The 27,335-nt window shown below is 48.0% G+C and overlaps 1 protein-coding gene across 1 annotated transcript; it reads left to right on the top strand.

Moving 5' to 3' along the window:
- Positions 1–1,153: 1,153 nt before the first annotated feature.
- Positions 1,154–26,791, top strand: LOC148137883 (uncharacterized). The gene is made up of 2 exons (XM_087982070.1): positions 1,154–1,377; positions 23,773–26,791. Exon 2 carries the CDS (start codon positions 24,140–24,142, stop codon positions 25,475–25,477), a length of 1,338 nt encoding a protein of 445 aa, XP_087838196.1. The 5' UTR covers positions 1,154–1,377; positions 23,773–24,139; the 3' UTR covers positions 25,478–26,791.
- Positions 26,792–27,335: the final 544 nt, after the last annotated feature.

Here is a 27,335-nt window from a genome sequence, read left to right as displayed (position 1 = left end):
CTGGATGTCCATGGTGAAAATAAGGCGTTGGGGACCGGGGAAGCGAAAATCATGGAGCAGGTGGAGGGCATGGGTGGTGTCCCGAACGTAGGTGGGGAGTTCTTGGACTAAGGGGGACAGGACGGTGTCAAGGTATGCGGAGATGAGTTCGGTGGGGCAGGAGCAGGCGGAGACAATGGGTCGGCCGGGGCAGACAGGTTTGTGGATTTTGGGCAGGAGGTAGAAGCGGGAGGTGCGGGGTTGTGGGACTATGAGGTTGGAGGCGGTGGATGGGAGATCCCCCGAGGTGATGAGATTATGGACGGTCTGGGAGATGATGGTTTGGTGGTGGGGGGTGGGGTCATGGTCAAGGGGGCAGTAGGAGGAGGTATCTGCGAGCTGGCGTTTGGCCTCAGCGGTGTAGAGGTCGGTGCGCCAAACTACTACCGCGCCTCCCTTGTCTGCTGGTTTGATAGTAAGGTTGGGGTTGCAACGGAGGGAGTGGAGGGCCACGCGTTCCGAGGTTGAGAGGTTGGAGTGGGTGAGAGGGGTGGGGGAGTTCAGGTGGCGGTTAATATCGCGGCGGCAGTTGGCTATGCAGAGGTCGAGGGCAGGTAGGAGGCCAGCACGGGGTGTCCAGGTGGATGGGGTGTGTTGGAGGCGGGAGAAGGGGTCGTCGCGGCGGAAGAATTGTTCAATGTCACGCCGCGTGTTGAATTCATCAATGTGGGAGCGTAGGGGAATGAAGGTAAGGCCCCTGCTGAGGACTGATCTTTCATCCTCAGAGAGGGGTAGGTCTGGAGGGATGGTGAAAACACGGCAGGGCTGGGAGCTAGGACCTGGTGTCGGGCTGGAGCTGAGTATGGGGGCTGGGTTAGGTCTGGGGGCGGGGACGGAGATCGGCGTGGGGGCGGGGTCGGGCGTGGTGATGGCGATAGGCGAAGGGGCGGGGTTAGACGTGGTGACGGAGATGCGCGTGGGGGCGGGGTTAGGCATGAAGTCGGAGATCGGCGAAGGGGCGGGGTTAGGTGAGGTGACGGAACTCGCCGGGGGGGCGGGGTTAGGCGTGGAGATCGGCGTGGGGGCGGAGACACATGCGGCGCTAGTGACGTCAATGGGGGCGGAAGTGGCTGCGGCGACCGCAGAGACAGAGTTATTCCCCATAGCCGCGGAGGTCGCGAATCTGCCGGCGATTGTCTTCATGGCGATCGCGGAGGCGGTTGTCTGGGCGGCGATCGCGGAGGCTGCGAGGTCGGTGGGGGCGGAGGTGACGTCATCGTCGGCGGCCGCGGCAGGTATTGCAGCGGGCGATGTACCGGCCGCGTGTGTAATGGCGCCAGACTGATTTCGGAGGCCGATAGAAGATTCTGGAACAGTTGAGGAATCCGGAGTGTGGGGGTACGTACATGAAAGTTTTTGGTACTTACTGTCTTTAATTTCCGATATGGCTAGGAAGAACTGTTTATGGATCCTTCTGTGGATGAAGAACAGTAGAGGTCCTTTGCAGGTCTGTGAGAGTGTTGTCCTGAGCTGGGGTAGGGCTGTGAGAGTGTTGCCCTGAGCTGGGGTAGGTCTGTGAGAGTGTTGCCCTGAGCTGGGGCAGGTCTGTGAGAGTGTTGTCCTGAGCTGGGGCAGGTCTGTGAGAGTGTTGTCCTGAGCTGGGGCAGGTCTGTGAGAGTGTTGTCCTGAGCTGGGGTAGGTCTGTGAGAGTGTTGTCCTGAGCTGGGGCAGGTCTGTGAGAGTGTTGTCCTGAGCTGGGGTAGGTCTGTGAGAGTGTTGTCCTGAGCTGGGGCAGGTCTGTGAGGGTGTTGTCCTGAGCTGGGGCAGGTCTGTGAGAGTGTTGTCCTGAGCTGGGTTAGGTCTGTGAGAGTGTTGTCCTGAGCTGGGGTAGGTCTGTGAGAGTGTTGTCCTGAGCTGGGGTAGGTCTGTGAGAGTGTTGTCCTGAGCTGGGGTAGGTCTGTGAGAGTGTTGTCCTGAGCTGGGGTAGGTCTGTGAGAGTGTTGTGCTGAGCTGGGGTAGGTCTGTGAGAGTGTTGTCCTGAGCTGGGATAAGTCTGTGAGAGTGTTGGCCTGAGCTGGGGTAGGTCTGTGAGAGTGTTGTCCTGAGCTGGGGTAGGTCTGTGAGAGTGTTGTCCTGAGCTGGGGCAGGTCTGTGAGAGTGTTGTCCTGAGCTGGGGTAGGTCTGTGAGAGTGTTGCCCTGAGCTGGGGCAGGTCTGTGAGAGTGTTGTCCTGAGCTGGGGTAGGTCTGTGAGAGTGTTGTCCTGAGCTGGGGTAGGTCTGTGAGAGTGTTGTCCTGAGCTGGGGCATGTCTGTGAGAGTGTTGTCCTGAGCTGGGGTAGGTCTGTGAGAGTGTTGTCCTGAGCTGGGGTAGGTCTGTGAGAGTGTTGTCCTGAGCTGGGGTAGGTCTGTGAGAGTGTTGTCCTGAGCTGGGGTAGGTCTGTGAGAGTGTTGTCCTGAGCTGGGGTAGGTCTGTGAGAGTGTTGTCCTGAGCTGGGGTAGGTCTGTGAGAGTGTTGTCCTGAGCTGGGGTAGGTCTGTGAGAGTGTTGTCCTGAGCTGGGGTAGGTCTGTGAGAGTGTTGTCCTGAACTGGGGTAGGTCTGTGAGAGTGTTGTCCTGAGCTGGGGTAGGTCTGTGAGAGTGTTGTCCTGAGCTGGGGCAGGTCAGTGAGAGTGTTGTCCTGAGCTGGGGTAGGTCTGTGAGAGTGTTGTCCTGAGCTGGGGTAGGTCTGTGAGAGTGTTGTCCTGAGCTGGGGTAGGTCTGTGAGAGTGTTGTCCTGAGCTGGGGTAGGTCTGTGAGAGTGTTGTCCTGAGCTGGGGCAGGTCTGTTAGAGTGTTGTCCTGAGCTGGGGCAGGTCTGTGAGAGTGTTGTCCTGAGCTGGGGTAGGTCTGTGAGAGTGTTGTCCTGAGCTGGGGTAGATCGAGTTGCAGGGAATGTAGATAGCGGCGCATGGCTGCAAGCGTGGAGCGGAGGATCCGGAGGGACGTCTATTGCTGGAGGCTTCGGATTTGTTGTAGGTACTGGTTGTCCTGGTTGGGTCCAAGTTTTGTTGGTCGGAACGTAGTCCGGAGTCCGTGCGGGATAAGTCGGTTCCGTAGGCACGTGCTGAGGAAGGAGATGTGGCTGTGGTAGCGAGTCTGTTTGAGAATGTGGCTGAAGAGCTTCTGTGCAGAGGAGATGATCTGGGGTGTGCAGTGAGAGAGGGACTCACTGAAACCTTTGTAGAGGGAGAAAGAGAGCTTCTTTAAGGAAGGCATCCTTGTAAGAGGATTCGCAGTAGGTTGAAATCTTTGAAGAGAAAGTGAGGTCTGCAGATGCTGGAGATCAGAGATGGAAATGTGTTGCTGGAAAAGCGCAGCAGGTCAGGCAGCATCTAGGGAACAGGAAAATTGACGTTTCAGGCATTAGCCCTTCTTCAGGAATGAGGAAAGTTGGTCCAGCAGGCTAAGATAAAAGATAGGGAGGAGGGACTTGGGGGAGGGGCGTCGGAAATGTGATAGGTGGAAAGAGGTCAAGGTGAGGGTGATAGGTCAGACTGGGGTGGGGGCGGAGAGGTCGGGAAGAAGATTGCAGGTTAGGAAGGCGGTGCTGAATTTGATGGATTTGACTGAGACAGGCTGGGGGAGGGGAAATGAGGAAACTGGTGAAATCCGAGTTCATCCCTTGTGGTTGGAGGGTTCCTAGCCGGAAGGTGAGGCGTTCTTCCTCCAACCGTCGTTTCGCTGTGGTCTGACGATGGAGGAGTCCAATGACCTGCATATCCTTGGTGGAGTGGGAGGGGGAATTGAAATGTTGAGCTACAGGGTGGTTGGGTTGGTTGGTCCAGGTGTCCCAGAGGTGTTCTCTGAAACGCTCCGCAAGTAGGCGGCCTGTCTTCCCAATATAGAGGAGGCCACATCGGGTGCAAAGGATGCAATAGATAATATGTGTGGAGGTACAGGTGAATCTGTGGCGGATATGGAAGTTTCCTTTGGGGCCTTGGAGGGAGGTGAGGGTACCAGAGGTGATTGGGTTATACAGGGCATGCCCCTGGAGTGAAGTCAGTTAGCTCAGTTGGCTGGACAGTTGGTTTATAACGCAGAGTAAAACCAATAGCGTGTGTTCAATTCCCACACCAGCTGGGGTTACCCTGAAGGACTCTCCTTCCCAACCTCTCCCCTCAGCCGGGCCATGGTGACCCTCTGATTAAAACACCACCAGACACCGCTCTCTCAGGAGGAGCTGTCCCATGCTCTGGTAAGACTGTGGTGACATTACATTGGTTTGTACCTGGGGCACTGTGTGCAGGACTGGTCACTGCATTGCCAGTGGGATGTTAGTGTGTGGGGAAGGTTTACAGGATAAATCACCATGGGAATGAACAGCACTCTCTTTCCCCCAGTTAAGCCACCCTGACAGATTTTGTGTCTTTGGAGACACAAGGACCAATTCACCTGAAGCAGCAGCTGGATTTTATATTCATGAGCACCCAATAAGATTGGCTAGTTTACACACATACACACACACACACTCACACGCACACACATACACTCCCTCAAACACACATAGACACATTCTCACACACACATACACAAAGGACCCCGCCACACACAGGCTCTCTCACACACACAGACACACGCTCCCTCAAACACAAACACAGACACACTCACACACACACACACAAGCACACACTATATCGCTCACACACATTCACGCAGACACACTCTCTCTCACACAGACACACTCTCTCACACACAGACACATACACACACTCTCTCATTCTCACACACTCTCACACACTCTCACATACACAGACACTCTCTCTCACACACACACACTCTGTCTCTCATACACTCACAGACACTCTCTCTCACACATACACTCTCTGTCTCTCTCACACACACAGACATTCTCTATCACACACATACACACAGACAGACACACAGACACACGCTCCCTCAAACACACATAGACACACTCTCTCTCACACACACATGGACACACACACACTCTCTCACACACACACTGACACACACTCTCTCACATACACAGACGCTCTCTCTCTCACACACACATAAACACACAGTTACACTCTCTCCCTCACACACATACACACGCAGACACACGCTCCCTCAAATATGCAGAGACACACTCTCTCAAACACACACGGACACCCACACTCTCTCTCTCACACACACTGACACACACACTCACACACAGATACACTCACTCTCACACACACATGCACACAGACACACACTCTCTCACACACACATACACACTCTTTCTCACACAAGACACACTGTCATACACACACAGACACATACACATATAGACACACAGACACACAAACACATAGACACACAGACACATTCTCTCACACACACAGCGACACTCTCACACACACATACACACAGACACACTCTCTCTCACACACGTACACACTCTCTCACACACACTCTCACTCACACACATGCACACAGAGACAGACACACCCACAAACACACACACAGCCACACACTCTCACATGAACATGCACTTTCTCTCGCACGCACATATACAGACACACAGAGATAAACATGCATCCACTCTTTCACACACACAAACACGGGCAGTCTCTCTCTCTCTCTCTCTCTCTCTCTCTCTCTCTCTCTGTCTCTCCCTCCCTCTCTCTCACACACACACACAGCTGTAAAGACATGGTTGAGGTATTGCTGGCGAAATGATTTCTCCGAGGACTGAGCCATGATCTCACATGATGACTGCTCCAGGGGGACAGACAGCAGCTACAGATGACTTGTTGGATCTTCCTGTGCACCACCTCTTGCATCGACAGCATTAGTCTGTTTGGGTGCCTGATTTTCTAAAATGTCTCCAAGCAACAAGTGACAATAGATTAATGAAAGTTTTCCCCCAAACCATGTTTCAGACACATGCAGCTGTTATTTTTCACTGATTGTTTAAAATGATCTGAATCTTCTGAAATGGGGAGTGGCTTCCATTTTAAATTACAACAACAGAGTGCCTCGGGGACCCTGAGGAAATGATCATGGAATTGCATCTGTTCCATTCTATCCTCTGCACTCTGTACCACCAGATAGTGCTCCCTCAGTATCTCTGGAAGTGCTCCCTCAGTACCTCAGAAAGTGCTCCCGCAATACCAAAGAAAGTGCTCCCTCAATACCTAAGATAGTGTTCCCTCAATACCTCAGGTAGTGTTCCCTCAGTACCTCAGAAAGTGCTCCCACAATACGTCAGTGAGTGCTCCCTGAATACCTCAGAAAGTGCTCCCTCAGTACCTCAGAAAGTGCTCCTTCAATACCTCAGAAAGTGCTCCCTCAATACGTCAGAAAGTGCTCCCTCAATACCTCAGAGAGTGCTCCCTGAATACCTCAGAAAGTGCTCCCTCAGTACCTCAGAAAGTGCTCCCTCAATACCTCAGAAAGTGCACCCTCAATACCTCAGAAAATGCTCCCTCAATATCTCAGAAAGTGCTCCCTCAATACCTCAGAAAGTGCTCCCTCAATACCTCAGATAGTGTTCCCTCAATATCTCAGAGTGCTCCCTGAATACCTCAGAAAGTGCTCCTTCAATACCTCAGATAGTGCTTCCTCAATATCTCAGAAAGTGCTCCCTCAGTACCTCAGAAAGTGCTCCCTCAATACCTCAGAAAGTGCTCCCTCAATACCTCAGATAGTGCTCCCTCAATACCTAAGATAGTGTTCCCTCAATACCTCAGGTAGTGTTCCCTCAGTACCTCAGAAAGTGCTCCCACAATACCTCAGAGAGTGCTCCCTGAATACCTCAGAAAGTGCTCCCTCAGTACCTCAGAAAGTGCTCCCTCGATACCTCAGAAAGTGCACCCTCAATACCTCAGAAAATGCTCCCTCAATATCTCAGAAAGTGCTCCCTCAATACCTCAGAAAGTGCTCCCTCAATACCTCAGATAGTGTTCCCTCAATATCTCAGAGTGCTCCCTGAATACCTCAGAAAGTGCTCCTTCAATACCTCAGATAGTGCTTCCTCAATATCTCAGAAAGTGCTCCCTCAGTACCACATAAAGTGCTCCCTCAATACCTCAGAAAGTGCTCCCTCAATACCTCAGATAGTGCTCCCTCAATACCTCAGAAAGTGCTCCCTCAGTACCTCAGAAAGTGCTCCCTCAGTACCTCAGATAGTGCTCCCTCAATACCTCAGAAAATGCTCCCTCAATCTCAGAAAGTGCTCCCTCAATACCTCTGAAAGTGCTCCCGCAATACGTCAGAAAGTGCTCCCTCAGTACCTCAGATAATGCTCCCTCAATACCTCAGATAGTTCTCCCTCTATAGCTCAAATAGTGCTCCTTCAATACTTCAGATAGTGCTCCCTCAGTACCTCAGATAGTCCTCCCTCAGTACCTCAGATAGTCCTCCCTCAGTACCTCAGATAGTCCTCCCTCAGTACCTCAGAAAGTCCTCGCTCAATACCTCAGAAAGTGCCCCTCCAATAGCTCACATAGTTTGCCCTCAGTACCTCAGATAATGCTCCCTCAATTCCTCAGAAAGTGCTCCCTCAGTACCTCAGAAAGAGCACGCTCAGTACCTCAGAAAATGCTCCGTCAGTACCTCAGAAAGTGCGCCCTCAATATCTAAGAAAGTGCTTCCTCAATACCTCAGAAAGTGCTCCCTCCATATCTCAGATAATTCGGCCTCAATCTCACAAATAGTTCTCCCTCAATACTTCAGATAGTGCTTCCTCAGTACCTCAGATAGTTTTCCCTCAGTACCTCAGATAGTTCTCCCTCAGTACGTCAGAATGTGCTCCCTCAGTACCTCAGAAAGTCCTCATTCAGTACCTCAGGTAGTGCACACTCAGTACCTCAGAAAGTGCTCCATCAATACCTCAGAAAGTGCTTCCTCAGTACCTCAGTTTTCCCACAGTACCTCAGAAAGTGCTCCCTCAATACGTCAGAAAGTGCTTCCTCAGTACCTCAGAAAGTGCTCCCTCAATACCTCAGAAAGTGCTCCCTCAATACCTCAGAAAGTGCTCCCTCAATACCTCAGACAGTGCTCCATCAATACCTCAGAAAGTGTCTGTCAGTACCTCAGAAAGTGTTCTCTCAGTACCTCAGACAGTGCTCCCACAATACCTCAGAAAGTGCTCCCTCAGTACCTCAGAAAGTGCTCTCTCAGTACGTCAGAAAGTGCTCCATCAATACCTCAGAAAGTGCTCCCTCAATACCTCAGAAAGTGCTCCCTCAATACCTCAGACAGTGCTCCATCAATACCTCAGAAAGTGTCTGTCAGTACCTCAGAAAGTGTTCTCTCAGTACCTCAGACAGTGCTCCCACAATACCTCAGAAAGTGCTCCCTCAGTACCTCAGAAAGTGCTCTCTCAGTACGTCAGAAAGTGCTCCATCAATACCTCAGAAAGTGCTTCCTCAATACCTCAGAAAGTTCTCCCTCAATGCATCTGAAATTGCTCCCTCAATACCTCAGGAAGTGCTCCTCAATACCTCAGATATTTCTCCCTCAGTACCTCAGAAAGTACTCCCTCAATATCTCATAGTTCTCCCTCAATATCTCAGAAAGTGCTCCCTCAATATTTCAGATAGTTCTCCCTCAGTACCTCAGATAGTGCTCCCTCAATACCTCAGGATGTGCTCCCTCAATATTTCAGATAGTTCTCCCTCAATACCTGAGATAGTGCTCCCTCAATACCACAGATATTTCTCCCTCAGTACCTCTGAAAGTGCACCCTCAATATCTCAAAAAGTGCTCGCTCAATACCTCTGAAAGTGCTCCCTCAATACCTCAGAAAGTGCTCCCGCATTACCTCAGATATTTCTCCCTGATACCTTCGAAAGTGCTCGCTCAATATCTCAGAAAGTGCTCCCTCAGTACCTCAGATAGTGCTTCCTCAGTACCACAGAAAGTGCTTCCTCAGTACCACAGAAAGTGCTCCCTTAGTACCTCAGACAGTGCTCCCCAATACCTCAGAAAGTGCCCCCTTAGTACCTCAGAAAGTGCTCCCTTAGTACCTCAGACAGTGCTGCCCAATAACTCAGAAAGTGCTCCCTCAGTACCTCAGAAAGTGCTCCCACAGTACCTCAGACACTGCTCCCTCAATACCTCAGAAAGTGCTCCCTCAGTGCCTCAGAAAGTGCTCCCTCAATATCTAAGAAAGTGCTCCCTCAATATCTCAGACAGTGCTCCCTCAGTGCCTCAGAAAGTGCTCCCTCAGTACCTCAGAAAGTGCTCCCACAGTACCTCAGACACTGCTCCCTCAATACCTCAGAAAGTGCTCCCTCAGTGCCTCAGAAAGTGCTCCCTCAATATCTAAGAAAGTGCTCCCTCAATATCTCAGACAGTGCTCCCTCAGTGCCTCAGACAGTGCTCCCCAATACCTCAGAAAGTGCTCCCTCAGTACCTCAGAAAGTGCTCCCTCAGTACCTCAGAAAGTGCTCCCTCAGTGCCTCAGAAAGTGCTCCCTCAATATCTAAGAAAGTGCTCCATCAATATCTCAGATAGTGCTTCCTCAGTACCTCGGAAAGTGCTCCCTCAATACCTCAGATAGTTCTCCCTCAATACCTCAGAAGGTGCTCCCTCATTGCCACTGTAAGTGCTCCCTCAATACCTCAGAAAGTCCTCCCTCAATATCTCAGATAATTCTGCCTCAATATCTCAGATAGTCCTCCCTCAATACTTCAGAAAGTGCTTCCTCAGTACCTCCAATAGTGATTCCTCAGTACGTCAGAATGTGCTCCCTCAGTTCCTCAGATAGTGCACACCCAGTACCTCAGACAGTGGTCCCTCAATACCTCGGAAAGTGCTCACTTAGTACCTCAGCCAGTGCTCCCCAATACCTCAGAAAGTGCTCCCTCAGTACATCAGACAGTGCTCCCTCAGTACCTCAGACAGTGCTCCCTCAGTATCTCAGAAAGTGCTCCCTCAATATCTAAGAAAGTGCTCCCTCAATATCTCAGTTGGTTTTCCCTCAATACCTCATACAGTGCTCCCTCAATATCTCAGAAATTGTTCCCTCAGTACCTCAGAAAGTGCTCCCTCAATACCTCAGATAGTTCTCCCTCAATACCTCAGAAAGTGCTCCCTCAATGCCTCTGAAAGTGCTGGCTCAATACCTCAGAAAGTCCTCCCTCAATATCTCAGATAATTCTGCCTCAAAATCTCAGATACTTCAGAAAGTGCTTCCTCAGTACTTCAGATAGTTTTCCCTTAGTACCTCAGATAGTGCTCCCTCAGTATGTCAGAAAGTGCTCCCTCAATGCCTCTGAAAGTGCTCCCTCAATGCCTCTGAAAGTGCTCGCTCAATACCTCAGAAAGTCCTCCCTCAATATCTCAGATAATTCTGCCTCAATACCTCAGATAGTCCTCCCTCAATACTTCAGAAAGTGCTTCCTCAGTACCTCAGATAGTGATTCCTCTGTACCTCAGTGCACACTCAGTACCTCAGACAGTGGTCCCTCAACACCTCAGAAAGTGCTCCCTTAGTACCACAGCCAGTGCTCCCCAATACCTCAGAAAGTGCTCCCTCAGTACCTCAGACAGTGCTCCCTCAGTACCTCAGAAAGTGCTCTCTCAGTACCTCAGAAAATGTTCTCTCAGTACCTCAGAATGTGCTCCCTCAGTACCTCAGAAAGTGCTCCCTCAATACCTCAGAATGTGCTCCCTCAGTACCTCAGAAAGTGTTCCCTCAATAGCTCAGAGAGTGCTCCCTCAATACCTCAGAAAGTTCTCCCTCAGTACCTCAGAAACTGCTCCCTCAATACCTCAGACAGTGCACTCTCAGTACCTCAGATAGTGCTCCCTCAATACCTCAGAAAGTGCTCCCTCAATACCTCAGATTGTTCTCCCTCAGTACCTCAGATAGTGCTCCCTCAATACCTCTGAAAGTGCTCCCTCAATACCTCAAAAAGTGCTCCCTCAGTCCCTCAATTCTCCCTCATACCTCCGAAAGTGCTCCCTCAATACCTCAGATTGTTCTCCCTCAGTACCTCAGATAGTTCTCCCTCAATACCTCAGAAAGTGCTTCCTCAATACCTCAGATAGTTCTCCCTCATACCTCCGAAAGTGCTCCCTCAATATCTCAGAAAGTGCTCCCTCAGTACCTCAGATAGTGCACACTCAGTACCTCAGAAAGTGCTCCATCAATACTTCAGAAAGTGCTTCCTCAGTACCTCAGATAGTTCTCCCTCAATACCTCAGACAGTGCTCCCTCAGTGCCTCAGAAAGTGCTCCCTCAATATCTAAGAAAGTGCTCCATCAATATCTCAGATAGTGCTTCCTCAGTACCTCAGAAAGTGCTCCCTCAATACCTCAGATAGTTCTCCCTCAATACCTCAGAAGGTGCTCCCTCAATGCCACTGTAAGTGCTCCCTCAATACCTCAGAAAGTGCTCCCTTAGTACCTCAGACAGTGCTCCCTCAGTACCTCAGATAGTGCTCCCTCAATACCTGAAAGTGCTCCCTCAGTACCTCAGAAAGTGCTCCCTCAGTACCTCAGAAAGTGCTCCCTCAATATCTAAGAAAGTGCTCCCTCAATATCTCAGATAGGTTTCCCTCAATACCTCATACAGTGCTCCCTCAATACCTCAGAAAGTGCTCCCTCAGTACCTCAGAAAGTGCTCTCTCAATACCTCAGATAGTTCTCCCTCAATACCTCAGAAAGTGCTCCCTCAATGCCTCTGAAAGTGCTCGCTCAATACCTCAGAAAGTCCTCCCTCAATATCTCAGATAATTCTGCCTCAAAATCTCAGATAGTTCTCCCTCAATACTTCAGAAAGTGCTTCCTCAGTACCTCAGATAGTTTTCCCTCAGTACCTCAGATAGTGATCCCTCAGTACGTCAGAATGTGCTCCCGCAGTACCTCAGAAAGTGCTCGCTCAGTACCTTAGATAGATCTCCCGCAGTACCTCAGATAGTGAACACTTCCTCAGTACCACAGATAGTTTTCCCTCAGTACCTCAGATAGTGCTCCCTCAATACCTCAGAAAGTTCTCCCTCAGTACCTCAGAAACTGCTCCCTCAATACCTCAGAATGTGCTCCCTCCGTACCTCAGAAATTGCTCCCTCAATACCTCAGAAAGTGCGCTCTCAGTACCTCAGATAGTGCTCCCTCAATACCTCAGATAGTTTTCCCTCAGTACCTCAGATAGTGCTCCCTCAGTACCTCAGAAAGTGCTCCCTCAATACCTCAGAAAGTTCTCCCTCAGTACCTCAGAAACTGCTCCCTCAATACCTCAGAATGTGCTCCGTCCGTACCTCAGAAATTGCTCCCTCAATACCTCAGAAAGTGCGCTCTCAGTACCTCAGATAGTGCTCCCTCAATACCTCAGAAAGTGCTCCCTCAATACATCAGATTGTTCTCCCTCAGTACCTCAGATAGTGCTCCCTCAATACCTCTGAAAGTGCTCCCTCAATACCTCAAAAAGTGCTCCCTCAGTCCCTCAGATAGTTCTCCCTCATACCTCCGAAAGTGCTCCCTCAATACCTCAGATTGTTCTCCCTCAGTACCTCAGATAGTTCTCCCTCAATACCTCAGAAAGTGCTCCCTCAATACCTCAGATAGTTCTCCCTCATACCTCCGAACGTGCTCCCTCAATATCTCAGAAAGTGCTCCCTCAGTACCTTAGATAGTGCACACTCAGTACCTCAGAAAGTGCTCCATCAATGCTTCAGAAAGTGCTTCCTCAGTACCTCAGATAGTTTTCCCTCAGTACCTCAGATAGTGCTCTCTCAGTACCTCAGAAAGTGCTCCCTCAATACCTCAGAAAGTGCTCTCTCAGTACCTCAGAAAGTGTTCTCTCAGTACCTCAGAATGTGCTCCCTCAGTACCTCAGAAAGTGCTCCCTCAATACCTCAGAATGTGCTCCCTCAGTACCTCAGAAAGTGTTCCCTCAATAGCTCAGAGAGTGCTCCCTCAATACCTCAGAATGTGCTCCCTCAGTACCTCAGAAACTGCTCCCTCAATACCTCAGAAAGTGCGCTCTGAGTACCTCAGATAGTGCTCCCTCAATACCTCAGAAAGTGCTCCCTCAATACCTCAGATTGTTTTCCCTCAGTACCTCAGATAGTGCTCCCTCAATACCTCTGAAAGTGCTCCCTCAATACCTCAGATAGTTCTCCCTCATACCTCCGAAAGTGCTCCCTCAATATCTCAGAAAGTACTCCCTCAGTACCTCAGTGCACACTCAGTTCCTCAGAAAGTGCTCCATCAATACTTCAGAAAGTGCTTCCTCAGTACCTCAGATAGATTTCTCTCAGTACCTCAGATAGTGCTCCCTCAGTATGTCAGAAAGTGCTCTCTCAGTACCTCAGAAAGTGCTCTCTCAGTACCTCAGAAAGTGTTCTCTCAGTACCTCAGAATATGTTCCCTCAGTACCTCAGAAAGTGCTCCCTCAATACCTCAGAATGTACTCCCTCAGTACCTCAGAAAGTGTTCCCTCAATAGCTCAGAGAGTGCTCCCTCAATACCTCAGAAAGTTCTCCCTCTGTACATCAGAATCTGCTCCCTCAATACCTCAGAAAGTGCACTCTCAGTACCTCAGATAGTGCTCCCTCAATACCTCAGAAAGTGCTCCCTCAATACCTCAGATTTTTCTCGCTCAGTACCTCAGATAGTGCTCCCTCAATACCTCTGAAAGTGCTCCCTCAATACCTCAGAATGTGCTCCCTCAATACTTCAGATAGTTCTCCCTCATACCTCCGAAAGTGCTCCCTCAATATCTCAGAAAGTGCTCCCTCAATATCTAAGAAAGTGCTCCATCAATATCTCAGATAGTGCTTCCTCAGTACCTCACAAAGTGCTCCCTCAATACCTCAGATAGTTCTCCCTCAATACCTCAGAAGGTGCTCCCTCAATGCCACTGTAAGTGCTCCCTCAATACCTCAGAAAGTCCTCCCTCAATATCTCAGATAATTCTGCCTCAATATCTCAGATAGTCCTCCCTCAATACTTCAGAAAGTGCTCCCTCAGTACCTCAGAAAGTGCTCCCTCAGTACCTCAGACAGTGCTCCCTCAGTACCTCAGAAAGTGCTCCCTCAGTACCTCAGAAAGTGCTCCCTCAATATCTAAGAAAGTGCTCCCTCAATATCTCAGATAGTTTTCCCTCAATACCTCATGCAGTGCTCCCTCAATACCTCAGAAAGTGCTCCCTCAGTACCTCAGAAAGTGCTCCCTCAATACCTCAGATAGTTCTCCCTCAATACCTCAGAAAGTGCTCCCTCAGTACCTCAGATAGTGCACACTCAGTACCACAGAAAGTTCTCCCTCAGTACCTTAGATAGTTCTTTCTCATTTACTCAGAAAGTGCTCCCTCAGTACCTCAGATAGTGCTCCCTCAATACCACAGAAAGTGCTCCCTCTGTACCTCAGATAGTGCTCCCTCAATACCTCCAAAAGTGTTCCCTCAATACCTCAGAAAGTGCTCCCTTAGTACCTCAGACAGTGCTCCCTCAGTACCTCAGAAAGTGCTCCCTCAATATCTAAGAAAGTGCTCCCTCAATATCTCAGATAGTTCTCCCTCAATACCTCAGACAGTTCTCCCTCAATACCTCAGACAGTGCTCCCTCAATTCCTCAGAATGTGCTCCCTCAATACCTCAGAATGTGCTCCCTCAGTACCTCAGAAAGTGCTCGCTCAGTAACTCAGAAAGTGCTCCCTCAATACCTCAGAAAGTGCTCCCTCAATACCTCAGAAAGTGCTCCCTCAGTACCTCAGGAGGTGCTCGCTCAGTACCTCAGAAAGTGCTCCCTCAATACCTCAGGTTGTGCTCCATCAATACCGAAGAAAGCATCACTTTGTTGTGTTTAACCCCCAAAGCCCCTTAGACAGTAGCTCCACAAAACATTCACATCCTCAACACTTCAGGGCTCAGCCCAGCTCCCCCCCCCCCCCCCCCCCCCCCCCCCTCAGATTGTGTTCAAACCCCTTCAGACTGTAAGGACCCACATCCACCCCTGTCCAAGATTGGAGCCCAAGTCCCCGGAACATTACTTGTCTCTCTGGATTAGTTTTAGAATTCCTACAGTGTAGAAGCAAGCCATTCCGTCCATTGGCTACACACTGACTGTCTGAACAGCATCCCACCCAGACTCACATCCTCTACTCTATTCCTGTAATGCTGCATTTCCCATGGCAGCTTTGGGCGGTGGGAGGAAACTGGATCACCCGGAGGGAACCCGCACAGACAGTCACCGGGAGTTAGAATCAAACCACTGAGGCACTGGGCTGTCCTCTCTACTTGGATGCCATCTCATCTAAACTTTTACTAAGCAATCTCCCATGTGAAACCTTCTCACCTGTCTCCTTGGTCATCCCTTCAGAAGCGCTATCAAGTTGGACACATTATTTCCACAAACAAAGCCAAGCTGACCATCCCTAATCAATTCTTGCTTTTCCAAATGCATGTACATTGTCTCTCAGAATGCCCTCCAACAGCTTACCCACCACTGCCACCAGGCTCACAGCTCCATAGTTCAATGGCTGTTCCTTGCAGCCTTACTTCAATAATACCACATCATTAATCACCCTCCAATCTTCAGGCACCTCACCCGTTGTAACTGATCAGTCCATCTGACAAGGCCATCTCCATCCTTCTGTAACCTAAGGCTATCCTCCTCAGTATTTATCACCCCACCAAACTTCATATCATTCATGACCCCAATGATTAACCCTCCACCATTCAAATCTAAATCTTTTCTAACAACCACATCAGCAAGACCCCAACAGTGAGACATGAACAGACAGAGATTTCTAACTGGGCCATCACTGTCTGCTTCCTGCCACTCAGCATTCTGCGCCAAATTCCTTGGATCTTGAGTTTTTATGTTCACTATCAGTTTAAAATCTGGATCCTGATAAGAGCCTTACTGACCTCCAAGCAGGCGACAGGCAAGTGTTGCCCTTATTTACAAACCCGGTCACCTCCTTAAAAAGTGCAATCCCATTGGTCAGACCTGCCCTTCCCTTAACACAACCATTCTGACTGTTCTTCATGAACTCCAGTCTCTGTAAATGCTGATTAATTCTATCTCCCAAAATTGCATCCAACAGACGTCCCACCCACGATATTAGCCTGACTGGCCTGGAGCTGCCTGGTATATCCCATGTTCCGTCTTGAATAACAGGACCACATGGTCAGTCCGACGGCACCTCTCCTGTGGCCAGAGGGGATTTGAAAATGTTTGCACGTGTACCTGCTACTTCCTCCATCACCTCATTCGGTAAACTGAGATACATTTCCACCGTCTTTGGAGATTTATTGGGTTGTAAGCAGGCCAGACCACTCAGAACCATCCCTCTCTCTATATATATATGCTAATTCATTTAATTGTATCACAGAACATCTTCACGATTTCATACCAACCCTATCCCAATGAGCATTGACAAAATGCATCCATTCACTGTCGCCTCTGGGTCCATGCACAAATTCTCACTGTGTTCCACAACCTACTCTTTCTCTCATTATCAATTCACCCTTAATGTCACTGTAAAGTACTGTCAGATTTTTATTTCCTCTCTTCGCACTCCTCGCTCCCAGGCAAATAGCCTGCGATACGATTTGGAGGAGTGTGGGATGTCATTCTGGATATGATTAGCATTGAGAAGCTCAGAAATAAGGAACACATGACTGTGCTGAGTGTGGGGCACTGGGATTCATTTGGGATGAGCACACGGAAGCTGAGGAATAAACCTCAGCCCTGCAGCATGAAAATATCCCTTTGAGCTGGCAGGTCAGTCACGTGAAACGAAAACTCGATCCCTGGGAAAAGACGGTGGTAACCAAATGAAGACTGTTTGAACACAGTCTCTGGAACCTGGACGTGGGAATCATTACTGAGCAGGGTCTGTAGGAAGCAGAGGCAGAAATGTACTGAACAATTTCAGATATTCCTCTTCGACCACAAGGCATGGGAGCAGACATTAGGCCATTCAGCCCATCTGATAGTGTGGCAATCACTCAGTACTGACTCTCTTACAATGCAGGTATCCCCCAGACTGATGCGCTGACAATGCAGCATTACCTCAGTCATGATACTCTGACAGTGTGGCATTCCCTCAGTACTGACTCTCTGACAGTGCAGGACTCCCTCAGTACTGACCCGATGACAGTGCAGCGCTCCCTCAGTACTGACCGTCTGACAGTGCAGCACTCCCTCAGTACTGACCCTCTGACAGTGTAGCACTCCCTCAGTACTGACCCTCTGACAGTGCAGCGCTCCCTCAGTACTGACCCTCTGACAGGGCAGCACCTTCTCAGTACTGACCATCTGACAGCGCAGCACTCCCTCAGTACTGACCCTCTGACAGTGCGGCACTCCCTCAGTACTGACCCTCTGACAGTGCAGCGCTCCCTCAGTACTGACCCTCTGACAGTGCAGCGCTCCCTCAGTACTGACCCTCTGACAGTGCAGCGCTCCCTCAGTACTGACCCTCTGACAGTGCAGCACTCCCTCAGTACTGACTCTCTGACAGTGCAGCACTCCCTCATTACTGATCCTCTGGCAGTGCAGCACTCCCTCAGTACTGACCCTCTGACAGTGCAGCACTCCCTCATTCCTGATCCTCTGACAGTGCAGCACTCCCTCATTCCTGATCCTCTGACAGTGCGGCACTCCCTCAGTACTGACCCTCTGAAACAACACTCCCTCAGAACTGACACACAGACCGTGTAGCGCTCCCTCAGTAAAGTCCCTTTGAGTGTTCATCACTCTCTCAGTACTGACACTCTGGCAATGCAGCAATCACTCAGTACTGACTGTCCGACACATACTGTGGTGCTCCCTCAGTACTGAACCCCTCACAGCGCGGTGATCCCTCAGTACTAATACCCTCAGAGTGCTGTGCTCCCTCAGTTCTAACCCGTTCACAGTTCAGCGCTCCCTCAGTAGTAACCCTCTCACAGTGCGACACTCCGACAGCATGGCCATCCATTAGTACTGGCCCTCAGTGAGTGCGCACTTCATCATTACTGACTCTCTCTCACTGCACAGCAATCCCTCCGTCCTGACTCTCTGACAATGCTGCACTCACTCCACACTGACCCTCTGACAATGATGCACTCCCTCCACACTGACCCTCTGACAATGCTGCACTCCCTCCACACTGACCCTCTGACAATGCAGCACTCCCTCCACACTGACCCTCTGACAATGCTGCACTCCCTCCACACTGAACCTCTGACAATGCTGCACTCCCATCACACTGACCCCCTGACAATGCTGCATTCCCTCCACACTGTCCCTCTGACAATGCAGCACTCCCTCCGTACTGACCCTCTGACAATGCTGCACTCCCTCCGTACTGACCCTCTGACAATGCAGCACTCCCTCCACACTGACCCTCTGACAATGCAGCACTCCCTCCACACTGACCCTCTGACAATGTTGCACTCCCTCCACACTGACCCTCTGACAATGCTGCACTCCCTCCACACTGACCCTCTGACAATGCTGCACTCCCTCCACACTGACCCTCTGACAATGCTGCACTCCCTCCACACTGACCCTCTGACAATGCTGCACTCCATTCACACTGACCCTCTGACAATCCTGCACTCCCACCACACTGACCCTCTGACAATGCTGCACTCCCATCACCCTGACCCCCTGACTATGCTGCACTCCCTCCGTACTGACCCTCTGACAATGCTGCACTCCCTCCGTACTGACCCTCTGACAATGATGCACTCCCTCCATACTGACCCACTGACAATGCAGCACTCCCTCCACACTGACCCTCTGACAATGCAGCACTCCCTCCACACTGACCCTCTGACAATGCTGCATTCCCTCCACACTGTCCCTCTGACAATGCAGCACTCCCTCCACACTGACCCTCTGACAATGTTGCACTCCCTCCACACTGACCCTCTGACAATGTTGCACTCCCTCCACACTGACCCTCTGACAATGCAGCACTCCCTCCACACTGACCCTCTGACAATGCTGCACTCCCTCCACACTGACCCTCTGACAATGCTGCACTCCCTCCGTACTGACCCTCTGACAATGCAGCACTCCCTCCACACTGACCCTCTGACAATGCTGCACTCCCTCCACACTGACCCTCTGACAATGCTGCACTCCCTCCACACTGACCCTCTGACAATGCTGAATCCCCTCCAAACTGACCCTCTGACAATGTTGCACTCCTTCCACACTGACCCTCTGACAATGCAGCACTCCCTCCACACTGACCCTCTGACAATGCTGCACTCCCTCCATACTGACCCTCTGACAATGCTGCACTCCCTCCACACTGACCCTCTGACAATGCTGCACTCCCTCCACACTGATCCTCTGACAATGCTGCACTCCCTCCACACTGACCCTCTGACAATGCTGAACCCCCTCCACACTGACCCTCTGAAAATGCTGCACTCCCTCCTTACTGACCCTCTGACAATGCTGCACTCTCTCCACACTGACCCTCTGACAATGCTGCACTCCCTCCACACTGACCCCATGACAATGCTACACTCCCTCCACATTGACCCCCTGACAATGCTGCACTCCCTCCACACTGGCCTTCTGACAATGCTACACTCCATCCACACTGACCCTCTGACAATGCTACACTCCCTCCACACTGACCCTCTGTCAATGCTGCACTCCCTCCACACTGATCCTCTGACAATGCTGCACTCCATCCACACTGACCCTCTGACAATGTTGTACTCCCTCCACACTGACCCTCTGACAATGCTGCACCCCCTCCACACTGACCCCTGACAATGCTGCACTCCCTCCATACTGACCCTCTGACAGTGCAGCACCCCCTCCACACTGATCCTCTGACAATGTTGCACTCCCTCCATACTGATCGTCTGACAATGCTGCACTCCCTCCACACTGACCCTCTGACAATGCTGCACTCCCTCCACACTGACCCTCTGACAATGCAGCACTCCCTTCACACTGTCCCCTGACAATCCTGCCCTCCCTCCACACTGACCCCTGACAATGCTGCCCTCTCTCCACACTGACCCTCTGACAATGCTGCACTCCCTCCGTCCTGTGGGATTTGAATGAATTAATGTTATTTCTGCAAGTATAAATTCTGATACAGAACAAGAATGTGAAAATACATATTCAGCAAAAAGAAAGGATATGTTAGCATGAGGCGTGAATACAGAACAATGGTGGATATATGGGCAAACAGGAAAGCATCTGTTTCCCCCTTACACGGAGACACAGGAACAAACCCTAATCAAAGAGTTCAAAGTGGCCTCTGGATAGAAATAGATGCTGATAGAAGAAAAGATATGCCTAATCAATAACCTACGGTAGACTGACGTCAAACACCCTTATGGGAGTCAGAGATAAGAGTTTGTCACGGACAAGACAGGATAAACAGAAGTTGTGGGATCAGTCTTTAGGAAATGAGTGACATAAGCGAAGCAGGGAACAAACAATGGAATAAGGAAAACATATGGGAAAAGAAACTGTATACATTGCAAGGGTTTTTTGGGATATAGTGTGCATTTTGTCATTGCCTTACCTGGCAATTGGACAAAGCACCCACCTGCAGGTGTACAAATAAACGGCTGATTCAGAAATTTGGTCTCGGACTGAAATTATTGATGTGAGTGGGCTTTTGTTTCTCACATTTGGGGGCTCGTCCGGGATTTTCTTCCATCACCGGGGGGAGTGGCTGGCCTTGGACACTGGGAAGACGCGTCCTGTTCCCCATTGAGGAGCGGTCTCGTGTCCCGGTTTGATCTGCTCCCTTGGGTGACTGATGTGAATCCTATAAGAGAGACATCTGAATCAGACAGTGATAGGAGCTCGATAGAAGATACGGTGACAAAAGGAGCCATACAATTCTGTGCACAGACCAAGGTAAGAAAATTGACTTTTAAGTATTGCCTTGCTGGCCGGGATTGAGTTTTAGTAATTAATAAGGGACTAACGAAGGAACTCAATATGGATTGTGCTGTGGGTAAGGAAAAAGCCTCCGGGGAAACAAAGTAAGGAAACGGCAATGAAAATGGAGGCGGGGTCCCTTACAACATTCCTCCGGAAAGTCCTTTGGGCAGGATGCTGTGGAAATTGGCAAAATAATACTTGTACAAGTGAGAAATATGATTAAATATTGTTGCTTTGTATGGACTAAGGACTCCATTCTTCGTCCCGCTGTCTTCTGGCCAAAGTCCAGATCGGACGAAGACTGGGTTTGTGAATATCTGAGTTTATATGTCAATGTGAGAGAGAGAGAGAGAGAGAGAGAGAATGTAAAGAGCTGTCCAGCTGGTAGGAAGTTTAACCCTTTGTGATTTGGTTTGAGTGAACATTTGTTTGTTGGTGATTGAATGTTTGCGTTTTATTCCCTGGAGCTTGAGTTCCAGGACTGTTTTGAATCTGATTTTTGTTATGGAAACTTAACATGATCATGACTGCCTTACTATCAGTTTCTAACTAATCTCTTTTATCTTTACATAACAGCGATTTATGGAGGACAGTTGAAGTTTCAGTTCAACATTAGATTCTATGGTTAATATCTGTGACCTTGGATTCAGCCATTATTCATGCATTAGAAGTTTTTTTTTTAAAAAAAACTTGCGTAGACAAATTCTTTTAAGGCAAGCTCTGACTATTTTACGACCTATAGTATTGTAATTGAGCAATGATTGGTCAGGACTATTTAAGAAAACTAATTTTGGATCTAAATTAAAGGACTAAAACTGGGTAATTACAGTGAATTGCAAAATTGGGAACTGTATGCATTTTGCATTTTAACTATTAAATACTGAAGAAATGAACGTAAATATATATAAATATATTTATAAGTTAGGAACAGGCTTTAAAGGTTAGTCAAGCATGAATTGATGAATTGGTGTTTGAAGTTATGGGGAGCTAGAAATATTGCAATATTTCTTGAAAAAAAAGAAAAAGGGGAAAGACGTAACGACTTATCCCCTTCGGGAGGTACCCATAGGGGACAAAGAGATTGGGTTTGTAAGTGCCCCCCTCACCAGTGGGGAGGTCAGAACATTTAAAAAGGAAATGAAGGTCCTGGTTGAGGATCCGGTGGGATTGTCTGAACAAATTGATCAATTTTGGGCGCCCAGTCTGTATACCTGGGCTGAATTAATGTCTATTTTGAATATACTATTTACTGGGGAGGAAAGGGGACTTATATGAGGAGCTGCCATTAAAATATGGGACAGGGAACACCCGATTGGAGATGGGGATGCTGGACAGGGAGAGGTGAAGTTTCCCCTCAGAGACCCCCAGTGGGAAAACCAAAACCCGGAGCATAGAGAAGAAATGAGGGAATTGAAAGACCTGATTCTAAAAGGAATAAGAGGGCAGTTCCGAAGTCACAGAATTTGATTAAAGCCTTTGAAATTAGACAGGAGAAAGATGAGACTCCCTCAGCTTTCTTGCAAAGATTAAGGGACTCAATGCGGAAATACTCTGGAATGAAACCTGAGGACCTAGTGGCACAGGGTCTTTTGAAAGTACATTTTGTGACAAAAGCATGGCCAGACATACAGAGAAAGATACAGAAGATAGAAGGATGGAGCGAAAAACCATTAGATGAATTGTTGAGAGAGGCACAGAAAGTGTTTGTAAAAAGGGAGGATGAGAGACAAATACAGAAGGTGAAAATGATGGTAGCTACGGTTGATGGGGTAATTTAGGGGAGAATGGAACCAATAGTGAGCAACCGGAGCGGCAGGAGGCAGCATGTAGGACAGAGAGGAAGAGGGAGAGGACAAGGGGGAACATTTGATAGAGGGTTTGAGCGACAGGGGCAGAGATGGAAGTCGCTACAGGCAGGATGCTATTATTGCGGAAAGATAGGGCATTTTAAGCGGGAGTGTCCTGATCTACAAAGGGAAGAAAAGGCAATTCCGCTTATGAATTATGATGAAGAATAGGGGTGTCAGGGGTTCCTGCCCTCGGGGGCCCACCAGGAACCCTTGATAAACTTGAAGGTGGGTCCCTGTAGGGAAGAGGTAGTCTTCCTAGTAGATACGGGGGCAGCACGGTCATTGCTGAAATTTAAAACAAAGAAAGCAGAAATGTTACCACGGTCAATTACTGTTTCGGGGGTGAAAGGGGAAGGATTTCCTGTTCCACTATTTGAACCTATGATGATAGAAGATCCTAAGGATAGGGTCACAGGGGAACTGCTGTATATCCCTGATATAGGAAGTAACTTACTGGGGAGAGACCTAATTATCCTTTTAGGACTGGAGATTGGAATTCAGGAAAAAGAATTAGTTGTACAACTGGCGATGTTGACAGAGGATGCAGAGAGAAAGATAGACCCTATTGTATGGGCTAGAGAAGGGAATCGTGGAAAACTACAGATCCCTCCCCTTACAATAAATTTAAAACGAAAAGGAGACGTTATCTGTGAACGACAATATCCTATTTCCATAGAAGGTAAACGAGGACTCCAGCCAGTAATTGAGGGACTGATTAGAGATGGGCTATTGGAACCATGTGTGTCTCCTTATAATACCCCAATTCTACCAGTATGGAAATCTGATGGAACTTATCGATTGGTGCAGGATTTGAGAACATTAAATCGAATAGTACAGATCAGGCACCCAGTGGTGCCAAACCCCTACACGTTATTAAGTAAGATCCCACATGATTACAGATGGTTTAGTGTGATAGATTTAAAGGATGCCTTTTGGGCTTGTCCCTTGGCGGAGGAAAGATTTGGGACTATCCCCCTATGAAATCTTATTTGGATTACCTTATCTGGGAACGCAGGGAGAATTGCCAATTCCCAAAACTAAAGATTTGTTTTTAAAGAAGTATATACTGGGCTTGTCCTCCTCTTTATCTTTCCTCAGAAAACAGGGTCTATTGGCACAGACTCCGCCCCTTGAATTTGCTGTTCATCCCATCCGGCCAGGAGATTGGGTCTTAATAAAATCATGGACAGAGACTAAGCTGCAGCCAGACTGGGAAGGGCCGTATCAGACTCTTTTGACTACCGAAATGGCAGAAAGGACGGCGGAAAAAGGCTGGACTCATTATACTCGGATCAAAGGGCCAGTGGACCCTCCAGTTGAGGAAGAAGTCTGGACAGCCGAATCAACGCAAGACCCGCTGAAACTCAGACGAAAGAGACTTTGAGTAATTGACTATACAGTGGCGACGCGAGCGCGGGATTATTTCTGTAAGATTGTATATTAAGCCTTTTTGTGTTTTAGCATAATGATTAGAATACTGGGAATGCTTAGAGTTATGATGCTAGCCCTTTTCATATTAGGATTTTGTCAAATATCATTTTCATATGTATTATTAATTGTTCCTGAGTCTGATAATCCACAAGTAATAGACACTGATGTATGTAGCTCAGTAAATTGTGGGAATGTAGCTAATCAGAGACAATACCGCAACTCAGAGATACATCTTAAGTCCTATGGGGATGGCCTCGGGGATGGTACCTGGGAAAATGGTCTTGTCACAATACACCGGGCCCCCTTCCGACCAGCACGCGATTGTCCCGATAAAAAGTGTAACCCCATATATTTAACGATAAGGAAAACCACATGGCACGAAGCAGTTTTGGGAGGTGGCACTTATGAGGTACAATTAGATGAAACATTTGGGATTGAAATGAAGGCAAATGGGAAGGAGTTTGTGGGCTGTTATTTTCGAATTAGCGTCGGACAGGGAAAACGGGTAGAATTACTGGGTAATGAGCTACAACCTTTCACCCCTCCCGATGATCCTAAAGTAGTAAAAATTATAGAGGTAAAGGATTTGAAACAGACCATCGAGATAGAAACTGGGTACGGGGATGCATATGCCTGGGTTGAATCGGTAAAGTATACTGTAAAAAGTCTGAACAAAAGCAATTGTTATGCATGTGCCTCCGGTAGGCCAGTGGCCCAGGTGGTTCCCTTTCCACTCGGGTGGAAGCGAGACAGGAAGGGCATGAAATGTATGATAGCCCTGTATCAGGATGAGACTGCATGGAATGATAGGAATTGTACCTCCCTATCTCTAATGTTCCCTCCCTTGGAGGAGAAAGATGCAAAAGTTCCCCCCACATTTTCCGCCGCAGTTGGAAATCACACGTCATGTGTGCACAGGCGAGGTACAAATCGGTCGAGAGATTTGGGGGAGCTGAAATTATGTACAGAGATGAAGAATGTTACCGAAACGGAGAAGGGAGGGAACTACTCAGCATTAAAGGTTCCCCGAGCGGATCTGTGGTGGTACTGTGGAGGAAAAATATTGAGACCCACCCTACCTCCGGATTGGAAAGGGATATGCGCAATTGTACAATTGGCAATTCCATTTACCTTGGCATTTGAGAAGGAAAAGATAGTAGGGAAAAAGGGAAGGGGTAAGAGATTACTGTTAGATACTTCTTTTGATGACAGGATTTATCTTGATTCGGTAGGAGTCCCTAGGGGAGTACCTGAATTCAAAGCTCGTAACCAGATTGCAGCAGGCTTTGAGTCAGCTCTCTTTTGGTGGGCAACAATTAATAAAAATGTAGACTGGAAAAATTACATTTTTTATATCAACAGCGATTTATAAAATTATACAAGAGAGGCGGTTAAAGGAATATCAGAACTGCTTGATGCGACGAGTAGGATGGCATGGGAAAACAGAATAGCCCTTGATATGATTTTAGCAGAGAAAGGGGGTGGTGGTTTTTATCCTTACTTCCCTGATAGTAGTCGGGGTATTGGTGGCCATTGGCTGTTGTGTCATGCCTTGTATACGAGGACTCACCCAGAGGCTGATTGAAACAGCCTTGGTGAAACTAATGCCCCTGAGGGGAATCAGACAGAGGAACTTTATCAACTAAATAATAAGGAGATGAGTGAGACGAAGATGGATGAAATCTCTGAAATGATGCTTGCGAATTTTGGGAACAATGTTTAAAAAAAAAGAGACAAGAATGCAGAAGATAACAGATAGTAATGAAAAGAAAAAGGGGAAATTGTGGGATATAAATGAATTAATGTTATTTCTGCAAGTATAAATTCTGATACAGAACAGGAATGAGAACATACATATTCAGCAAAAAGAAAGGATATGTTAGCATGAGACGTGAATACAGAACAACGGTGGATATATGGGCAAACAGGAAAGCATCTGTTTCCCCCTTACACGGAGACACAGGAACAAACCCTAATCAAAGAGGTCAAAGTGGCCTCTGGATGGAAATAGATGCTGATAGAAGAAAAGATATGCCTAATCAATAACCTACGGTAGACTGACGTCAAACACCCTTATGGGAGTCAGAGATAAGAGTTTGTCACGGACACGACAGGATAAACAGAAGTTGTGGGATCAGTCTTAAGGAAATGAGTGACGTAAGCAAAGCAGGGAACAGACAATGGAATAAGGAAAACATATGGGAAAAAACAGTATAAATTGCAAGCGTTTTTTGGGATATACTGTGCATTTTGTCATTGCCTTACCTGGTAATTAGACAAAGCACCCACCGATAGGTGTATAAATAAAACGACGCTGTTGTTCAGATATTTGTCTCGGACTGAAATTATTAAAGTGAGTGAGCTTTTGTTTCTCACAGCATGAAACTAAACAAACAATGAAGTCACTGCTGGGTGGTATATAACGCGATTGTAATAATTGAGTCATTATTGTACAATGATGAATAATGTTGGAATTGAAACAACAAAAAATTCAACACTTCTTTTCTTACAATGCAATGAAAGCAATAATCATTTTGCAGCACGCATGATTGGAAAAAGCAGTCTTTTAGTATGACATATAGTGAAGACTAACCTTTTTGCAAATATGTAAGAAGTTCATACATTCAAAAAGTAGCATTTGGTGAATTGGCAACAAAAATGGTTATAATTTGAATTGTCTCTTGCACACTCACAACAGAAGAGGAGCTTAAAGATTGTTAGAATAGTTAAAAAAGTGTTTCCCGTGTTATTGTATTACAGTCAATATCCATGATAAATTAGAATTATTGTTTTAAACAACATAAATCGTCGTTTACAACTGAACTGAAATATCAGCTATCAAATGCATTTACTGCATGGTCTCGTAAACAAATGCTTACTGTTGTCATTAGTCTCAGGAACAATAAGATACTCAGGTTATTCCACTGAACAGTAATCAGCTGATGATGAATATCTTTGTGTCGCTTTATGTGCACTGTTTTGTCTGAACATTGACTTCAAGAAAATTGAGATATTTACATGAATTAGGAATAGATTGATAACTGGGTGTTAAGGATCTTATTTAAGATTAGACTTTTTAAATAGTTGATAGAATTGCTGAGCAAAACACACTTCAGACATCATGCAATAAATGAGATAAGTGATTGTGAGATACGAAGTTCAGTCACTTCAAAAACTTCAGTCCGGAACAAGATCTGAATCAGTAGTATCGTTTATTACGCTATTGCAAG

The sequence above is a fragment of the Chiloscyllium plagiosum genome, unplaced genomic scaffold, assembly GCF_037043375.1.
Source record: "Chiloscyllium plagiosum isolate Xiang-an unplaced genomic scaffold, Cpla_swu_hap1 HiC_scaffold_42, whole genome shotgun sequence".
Lineage (NCBI taxonomy): Eukaryota > Metazoa > Chordata > Chondrichthyes > Orectolobiformes > Hemiscylliidae > Chiloscyllium > Chiloscyllium plagiosum.
Note: the sequence above shows the minus strand (reverse complement) of the source record. Positions and strands in the feature narration are given on the sequence as shown.

Coding starts and splice junctions, on each gene's coding strand:
- LOC148137883 (XM_087982070.1), top strand. CDS start 24,140: ATGATTAGAATACTGGGAATGCTTAGAGTTATGATGCTAGCCCTTTTC.